We start from the raw sequence: 9660 nt of genomic DNA on the forward strand, positions 1-9660 counted from the left end.
GAGAGAGAGAGAGAGAGAGAGAGAGAGAGAGAGAGAAAGAGAGGATTGCTACTTTCTCTCCGCTGATAGAAACACACAGCAGAAGTTGAGAGCGCGCCGCTCCGGATCTCTTCTGGTTTCGCTGTTCTAATCACACGCGCGTTCGTTCTGAGCGGATCCGTCGGAGAATTCTGCTATGAGCCGGATGCGACAGAAAGCGTGATTGATCATTGATGAGCGATTGAATGATTGAAACATTTGTCTACCTGCAGCTGGAGACGCCGGTGCGCTGAGCGCGTCTTGCGGGTTTTGCGCTTTTACGCATCGGCTGGATTTGCGCACAGGAGGGATGTTGAAGACACCTGTCGTGGTTTTCACTTCTTTATCGCTGCTATTGTCGCTGTCATGTGCTGGAGATGTAAAATCGCGCAGCTGCAGCGATGTGCTCCAGGCGTTCACGACCAAAGGCTTCAGTCTCCATAATGTGCCACATCAGGAGATATCAGGTGAGGACGAGGTGCCAACATCGTGCCACATCACAAACTCGGGCGAAAAGCGCATTTCTGCTTACATTTCAGTTAGACTCGGGCGGAGAACAGCCCGTGCTCATGCTTCAAGTCCTATTGATCGTTAATAGGCTTGATCAATGCTGATTTGCGGATGATTTACATGTATTGAACGAGAAAATCTGAGCTCAATAATTCGGGGATTTGGTGACTTGATCTTTAAAAAGTTTTACTACCACAGTTGTCTTCAGTATCTATGGATATATAGACAGCGTTAGGTCGTTTAGCTTATGCATGTTATTGAACAGATATTGGGCATAATTTGTGTGCTTAATTGTTAAACCTATGCATTTGAGTATGCACGACTTGGAGAAGTTGAAAAAGTCTCAACCTTTCCCATATATACCTACTTAAAAAAATTACATTTTGTATTATTATTTAAACTGTAAATGCAAATCCATATACATAGCTCAAAACGAGCAATTTTGAGGCCAAACTACATTTGCATTCAGCTTAAAAAGTAAGTGCAATTTTAAGTTCCATTTATTTAACTTTTGTAAAACTTTCTGCACGTTAACATGCAGAAATCTTGTAAAATGAATACAGATCCAAATGAGCAAAACCAAGATTTTCTTCTGAAATTGACTGAAAATGTTACTGAAAACCACACAAGAAAGACAAACCTACAGGTTTTCTTCGGTAACACAGTACCATCAGCCATCTTCATTAATGCAACTTTTTCACACACTCACAAAAAAATGACCAGTTGTTTGTAAATCTGTGCATTATGATGCAACTCATAAACTCTTGACAGAGATTTACCCACATTGTAAGAGTTTTGCAGCTCTGTCTCCAATTAAAGCCCACTGGTGCAATATCAACAGCCCCAGTAGGTGGCCCTACTCACTCAATAGGATGAGCCTCTGTTTAGCATTGGATTTATGGAGTCCTTAAGGCCATAGTGTAGCTTTAATTCATACTCCATGCTGTGGCATATATAGGCTTTTTTCTCTTTGTTATCTGTTGTGAAGTAATCACATTTGAGGGCTTCACCAGTAAAAGCAGATTACCGCGGTAGGGACATAATGCAGAAGACGAACGAATGTTTGAAAGGATAAGATAATGTAGTCATAATGTGTTTGATCCCACAGTACAGTTGCATTTGGCTTAAAATGACATTTGTTGCTCGTCCTGATGGCAGGCGCAGCCGGATGTTGTATGGTTGTGATGATGATGTTTGATTTTTGTGAAGTCCTTTTCAAATAAATTAAACATGCACATTGATTTTGGCAAAAGTTTGGCGGTGAATAATGCAGGAACGCTGGAATATTGGGGACTTAGAAGCACTGAAATGGACCTGCAGGATGTGTGTACAAGCAGTGTTTTGTGCATTTCTAAAATAAGATTATGTTGTCTTTTCCCTGTGGTCTCAGCTGTGAGCATGTTGTCTTATGGTCGTTCTCCAAGGGCTCAATCCCCGTGAGCATCTGGTGTGAATGTCTGCTGCCTGTTGATGTTGGTCCACGTCTATGTACAGTATATACAGTATGTATTCCTGCTGTTGTATATTGAGCCATAATATAATAGCATGCAATAGCGTATGCAAGAATATATATGCAATGCAAATGCAAATCAGTTTAGTGCTGACAAAAGCGATGGCCTTAAATTCAATAGGTTTTTCTTGTGTAAGTAACCTGAAGTTGACTGCAGTAACTGTTGAACCTGTGTGTGTGTGTGTGTGTGTGTGTGATAAATTAAACATGCACATTGATTTTGGCAAAAGTTTGGCGGTGAATAATGCAGGAACGCTGGAATATTGGGGACTTAGAAGCACTGAAATGGACCTGCAGGATGTGTGTACAAGCAGTGTTTTGTGCATTTCTAAAATAAGATTATGTTGTCTTTTCCCTGTGGTCTCAGCTGTGAGCATGTTGTCTTATGGTCGTTCTCCAAGGGCTCAATCCCCGTGAGCATCTGGTGTGAATGTCTGCTGCCTGTTGATGTTGGTCCACGTCTATGTACAGTATATACAGTATGTATTCCTGCTGTTGTATATTGAGCCATAATATAATAGCATGCAATAGCGTATGCAAGAATATATATGCAATGCAAATGCAAATCAGTTTAGTGCTGACAAAAGCGATGGCCTTAAATTCAATAGGTTTTTCTTGTGTAAGTAACCTGAAGTTGACTGCAGTAACTGTTGAACCTGTGTGTGTGTGTGTGTGTGTGTGTGTGCGCGTGTGTGGCGTGCACTGAAGAAATGTTTGTGTGGGATTCAATTCGAAACAGTTTCTCTCAGAAATTGCTAGTATATTTCATACATACAGTAATTGCAAAGGAACGGGGTTAGAGTAGAAAGACTGAAATAGTATTTCCTTGTAAAACATACTATACTCCAGTGATCTTTATTTACAACTTCAAAATATTTTTTTTTTACAGTGTAGGTTGGATATAAAGCCAGACAATTTTTTTTGACACTGAAGTCTAAATGTCATTGCATTAGATATACGAAATACCAAAGCAAGTGTATTTTATTTGAGTGATGAACATGAGGAAAACTGGCTTCATACATGCACTAAAATCTTTGAGCAAAAATGACTCATGATTGGACAAAACGTCCTGCTTAAACCAGGTTTGACCACTAAGCTTAAGATGAGGGGTTTTTGGCACATGCCAGGCTTGGAGACCATGCGACTGATCAACTAAACCAGCTGAACAACTTAGCTAGACTTAACCAGTTTCAGCTTGAAAGGATGAAATTATTATGTTACATTCAGAGAAAGGCACATCAAGATTCATTTGTGTGTTTAACTGTAAAACATGCATATTTTAGCATGCACTTGGATGTTGTACTTAGATAAATTGAAGATGTCTCAATCTTATAGACCATATCAGCTTTTATTTGCAGATGATATCCATGCAAACTGCAATCACATATAGTAAACCATTATATAAACAGCTCAAAAATGAAAAAAAAAAAAAAAAAAAGACAAAAACTACAATTGCATTGTTTAAATATAAATATAATGCAACATTCCAAAGCAAGTGCATTTTGTTTGGATGAAAAACAGTTCATGCACTTTTGTTCATAGTGAATGTAATGAACTTCATACATGCACTAAATATCATTGAGCAAAATACACTGACAAAAAATGACTCATGCTTGGACAAAACGTCCTGCTTAAACCAGTCGAAGGTAGTTTGTTGGTCTCAGCTGAACAGTAAGATGTGTCAGCTGGTCTAATTTAGATGGTTAACATAAGGTTATGAACAAACATTCTTCCAGTACCATTAATAGACCGTTCGTTCAAAGTTATCCAGTCTTTAATAACTTTCTCAAAATGTTAGCACAACAACAGTATTTATACATCATACATGGAAAGTTTTTTAAGACAGTTTAGTTGGATGTTCGTCTAATGTTTTACGTTACTAGTATCAGATGGTTTAGAAATCATACAAAAGTAACATTCCCATAATATTTTCAAAATAATAAACTGGAACGTTCCCTTAATGTTGTCTTTACATTTACATTTACATTTAGTCATTTTGCAGACGCTTTTATGCAAAGCGACTTACAATTGGGGAATACATAAAGCGATTCATCTTAAAGAGGCAAACAGTCACAGGAAGTGCTCGCAATACCAAGTTACAGGCATTGTTTAAATCAGTACAAGCTAGAAAGGGAAGGAATAAATAAAGAGAAAGACAGTTTCTTTTTTTTTTTTATAATTTTTTTTTAAATCTTTAAATTCACATAACCAAGAAAAAAGAAAAGAAAAAAAAACCTTGGAACATATTTTTGTTAGCCAGGATTGAACCTTATGAAAGTTTATATGTAGCTCAAAAATTAACAATTTTGAGACCAACACATTAGATTCAGTTTAAAAAGATGTATTAATATAAATATAATACAAAATACCAAAGCAAATAGTTTTTGTTTGAAATGAAAGATAGCTCAAGCACTTTTGTTCATAGTTAATGTGATGTTAATGTGAACTTCATACTCTACATCCACTACAAATGACCAAAACACCAGCTGATTCCAACATATTGAGCACAAATGTAGGGACTTTCGCACCGTGTAGTTCTAGGAATTAGCCAGCAGGGTGGTTCCTAGAAACCCAGAGAACCAATTTCCAACTCTTTATTTTTACATGGCTTTCAGACCCTGTTCTGAAGAGGGGCTTCTGCACCGGAGGAACCTTTTCATAGTTCTTAGAACTACTGGCGGAAGTACCCGCTTTTTGGCGTTTTTGCACTGGATCTTTGTTTCCAGTTTGGGGGAACTAAATTAGCGCTTGCTTCATAGTAGGGTCTAAAACAGTTCTATAGGAACTACCAGTGACGTAAATGCACGCTGATTTTCCAAACGCGCACGAAACAGGAACTATGGAAATGTTCGTCCGGTGTAAAAGACCCTTTTGTAAGCTGGTCTCATTTAGAGGGGGTTTGGCACTTGTATGTGGTCGATCAACTAAACCAGATTTGCTTTAGAGACTTTTAAACAGTTTTCAGCTGGAAAAGATGAAATGATATCTAAGAAAAGCAGTAGCTCATGATCTTTTGTCTGCAGAGATGATATTTGGTGTAATTATTTTACTATGTAATGCAATGACATTTACACAGTTTTTAGTGCGATGTATGTTATCTGAACATACGTTTGTGAAGAGTTCATCTTATTTGGCAGCTGTTTGTCCAGTGCTTTTCCTATCATTTCTCTCATCCAGTCATTGATACTGGTTTTGTATGCAGTTACGTTATTATTCAGAAATGAGCTACAGGAGTGAAATCACCCTAACATGAGCATCAACCTTTGGAGTTCAAAATATAAAGATTTATAAAACAAAAACCAACAGCATTAGTTGTACTTGACGTGCATTTACACAGTTTTAGGGTAAGTCGTTGATTTCAGAGCACGCTTAATTTGAAACAGACATATGTGGGAATATTATATCAAAGTTTGAGACACTTAGAGCAAACTAAACGCAGAGATTCAAACAAAATAAGTTAAATCACTCCCCGCTCTACAGTATATCAATGTCACATCAGGCTCATGGGTGTGTGAGAACATTCCACAAAACACGGATCATACAATTCCCAAATCATGAGATTAGATTTCCCAACTCCGGCCAAAACCAAACAGACAAACCCAATGAAAGTCAAAGCACAAACATTTAAGCTACATGATGTATTGGGAAACAGCTCTGGAAAACACACACACACACACACACACGCACGCATGCACACGCACGCACGCACGCACGCACGCGCGCACACACAAGTAAAGTAAGGCTTTGTCCTCAGATAAATCATTTGGTTGATTAATCACACATGTCTGATTGTTGCTCCTCTCGTGAGCTCATTTGGGCTCTCAATGGGCTGTTGTTTGCGTGGAACGGGTAAATCGCTGCCTGACAACACAGAGGTCATCTGGGAAGAGTTACTTAGCGTTACATTTTATTTCTTTATTTCAGTTTCTCTTCGCTTTTTTAGTATTACTTTCCTACATTCTCATTCCCAGATTAAAGTGAACGTTCCCATAACCTTTACTAATGTTTTATAAAGGTGATGTAAATGTAAACAATCTTAAAACAATGTTTATGGAACATTCCTATGACGTTATTATTATGTTCTCCTAATGTTGAGAGGAAACATTGTTCTTATTTGCATGTTCTTAAAGATAATATTTTCAAAACTATTTCAAAATGCTAAAATTGAAAGGTCCTCTAAAGTTCGCATAACAAAGAAAAGTTCTTTAAATATATAAAAAATGTGGTTTAAACGTTGAGGAACATTCAAATGTAACATTTGATAACGTTTTCAGAATGGAATGTTCTTCTAACGTTCACATAACCAAGAAAAATTTTTCTTAAAATATAAAAATGTTAAGGGAACATTCAAGTGTAACATTCTCGGAACGTTTTCAAAATGATAGAATGGAATATTTCTGTAACCGTCACATAACCAAAAAGAAACATTCTTAATACTATAAAAAACATTTTTTTTTAGCTGCTGAAAATACTAGTGTTCTAATAATTTTGGCCACCACTGTGTATATATATATATATATATGAAAATGAAAAATACAAGCTTTACATGACAGCTTTTGTTATTTTGATACACTATAAAAATTGTATTTTGAAGTTGTAAATAAAGCAAAAATTATTGGAGCATGTTTTACAAGGAACTACTATTTTAGTTTAGTTTTTACATCAAATTTCCACATTTAATTCGGTGTTACTTACCATTACTTTATAATTACTTGTGAAATGTACTAGCTATTTCTGAGTGTTTTGTTTCTCCAGTGCAAGTGCATTAAAGCTATTGAATATTCATAATTTGAAAATCTTATTTTTGGAAAAAAAAAAAAAAAAAAACGTACAAGATGGACATTTTTACTGATATTTTTTAACTCAGCATGCACAAAGCAGAATTATAATTATTTCACTCAGTTTTCTAAACTAAAACAACCATTTCCACACAGTCATGTAATATCTGAACCATATTGTCATTATGTTGTGAAATATACACAAGTTATAACTTGTGTATTGTGAAATATACACAAGTTAGTGTTATATAGAATTGCTCGTGCTGTGAGATATGAGATGTTGACCGAACCGCCCACGTCTAACACTGCCGCTACTTTATTAACACTCGAGACAGTTTGACAGATACTAAATGGACTTATTTTGCTGGAGGAAGGTTCCTCTGTCATATCATAGGCGTTTCTGGCATGTTCAGCAAGATCTTGGACACGGCTCCGTGTTTAATATCACATCCACCTGTGTGTAGGGCAGCGCTGCTGATCCCAGCTGTCTGTCCCCGTCTCTCTGCTTCACTCCTCACTTCTGTCTCTCTCTTTGTGTCTCTGCCTGTCGTCTAATCACTCTGCTTAATGAAAATCTTGGCCTCTAAATGTCAGGAGCTGGAGTGAAAGGCTTTGATCAGTGTCGCCTATGTGCTCGGCCTGTTTGTCCAGCGCCGGCGTATTGAGCGACATCCATTTGCATTCATTATGGAACACAGACCTGCACAAACACAGAGTGCTTCGCCAACATCGTGCCAGTTAGGAGGTGAACAGAGGTACAAAGAGAGAACTTGTATTAAAATATGCTAATTTATGTGAGAAGAATGAATTATGCTGCCGCTGTCATCAGCAGCAGGTGAGGAAACAGAGCCTTGCTTCAATAGATCAGAGCAATATTTTTATGATTATATTGTATATATAGAATACCGTTTATATCAGGGGTGGGGAACGTTGATCCTGGAGGGCCATTCTCCTGCAGAGTTTAGTTCCAACCCTGAAAAACCCTAGAAAAAAAAAAAACGAAATGCATCCCGAAGACCTTGATTAGCTGGTTCAGGCGTTTTTGATTAGGGTTGGAGCTAAACTCTGCAGGGACACTGGCCCTCCAGGATCAACGTTCCCCACCCCTGGTTTACATAGAATACAGTTAAATATAGATTTATATAGAATACCATTAAACCATAGTAAATTACAAAACATTTGTTGAAATGTAAACATGTTAAGAAACTAAGCAATTGTGCCTTTTCTGTGATAAAAGACTGAGCAATTAATATTTTGTCATGTACTCAAAATAAATAAATAAATAAAATAGTACAAATATAAAAACTAAGCTTATTTTATTTCAGTTAGATGCCAGACAAGCATTTTTATTTAGTTTAAGTTGATGTACTAAAATAACAAAAAAAAAGAAGAAAATAGAACAAAAATGAATAAAAACTATATAGACATAACAAACAAACAAACAAACAAACAAACAAATAAATAAACAAATATAGACTAGAAAACTATAACTATATAGACATTTTAAATTAAAAAAATAAATAAATCAATAACCTAATGGAAATCACACACACACACACACACACACACATCATTCATTCATTAATTCATTTATACAGGTATAGATAATAGAATTACTAAAACCTGAACAAAATGCTATATATAAAAATGCTATTAATTAATTAATTTATTTATTTATTATTTATTTATTTTATTATTTGTTTATCTATTGCATTTCCTTATATATATATATATAAAAGTCATACAGGTTTGAATGAGTGAGTGTGAATGAATGATGACAGAAAGCTAATTTGTGTCCCCAACTGTCCCTTTAAAACCTCCATAGTTCATTATAGAAGCAAGACTACATTATAGTCCAAAAAGTATATGTTTTCGATTTGATTAGATTTTTCCTTCTCATCATCAGTGGTAATAGAGAAATCTAATATTAACTCAGGACCTGTATATAATATGGCAGAAAACTCTACTCTGGCAGTTGCTTGATGTACGGACTTCTGGGAAATCCTCCTACAAGAGCCTCCAGTGATGTTCGCAGAAAGAGAATATTATTTATAGATTAATGTGTTTCTATCAAAAGGCTGTTCATGCTGTTCACTGAGTTACAGACGTGATTATTATCACCTGTCTAAAGGTCAAAAATGTACTCTCACATCTGTAAATGCCACATGCTGCTAAAATTGGCTTTGACAATTAAGCAAATAAAAGAGTTGGTTAGTAATTGTGTGTTGTAAGTTGGCTATTACTGTTAGCATTACTTTATAGTAAGTTGTGCTAATAAGTGCTATGTTGGCTAGTGATTGTTGCTAGTATTTTGAAAGAAATATCTCTTCTGCTCACCAAGGCTGCATGTTTTTGATCAAAAATACAGTAAAAATTTTGAACAATTATTACAATTTAAATTTTTAATAGTTTTCTATGTGAATATCTGTTAAAAAATAATTTATTCCTGTGATCAAAGCTGAATTTTCAGCATCATTACTCCAGTCTTCAGTGTCACATGATCTTTCAGAAATCATTCTAAAATGCTGATTTGCTGCTCAAGAAACATTTCTGATTATTATCAATGTTGAAAACAGTTGTGCTGCCCAATATTTTTGTGGAAATTGTGATACATTTGATTTTTCAGGATTATTTAATGAACAGAAAGTTCAAAAGAACAGCATTTATTTCAAACGGAAATCTTCTGCAATATTATAAATGTCTTTACTGTCATTTTTGATCAATTTAATGCATCCTTGATGAATACAAATATTAATTTATTTTAAAATAATGCTAATGATGTCCGAGTTGCTTAAAGGGGTCATATGATATTGCTAAAAAGAACATTATTTTGTGTATTTGGTG

General features: G+C 35.7%; 1 protein-coding gene across 2 annotated transcripts in view; it reads left to right on the forward strand.

Moving 5' to 3' along the window:
• Window positions 1–87: 87 nt before the first annotated feature.
• Window positions 88–9660, forward strand: part of LOC107730398 (glypican-6-like) — a 206663-nt gene continuing 197090 nt past the window's right edge. For both annotated transcript variants that reach the window (XM_016541239.1, XM_016541240.1), the window contains exon 1: window positions 88–485. In XM_016541239.1, the coding sequence (XP_016396725.1) occupies window positions 329–485 (157 nt within the window). In that variant the 5' untranslated portion in view covers window positions 88–328. The remainder of the gene's footprint in view (window positions 486–9660) is intronic.

This window comes from Sinocyclocheilus rhinocerous, unplaced genomic scaffold, assembly GCF_001515625.1.
Source record: "Sinocyclocheilus rhinocerous isolate Xijiao unplaced genomic scaffold, SAMN03320098_v1.1 scaffold548, whole genome shotgun sequence".
Lineage (NCBI taxonomy): Eukaryota > Metazoa > Chordata > Actinopteri > Cypriniformes > Cyprinidae > Sinocyclocheilus > Sinocyclocheilus rhinocerous.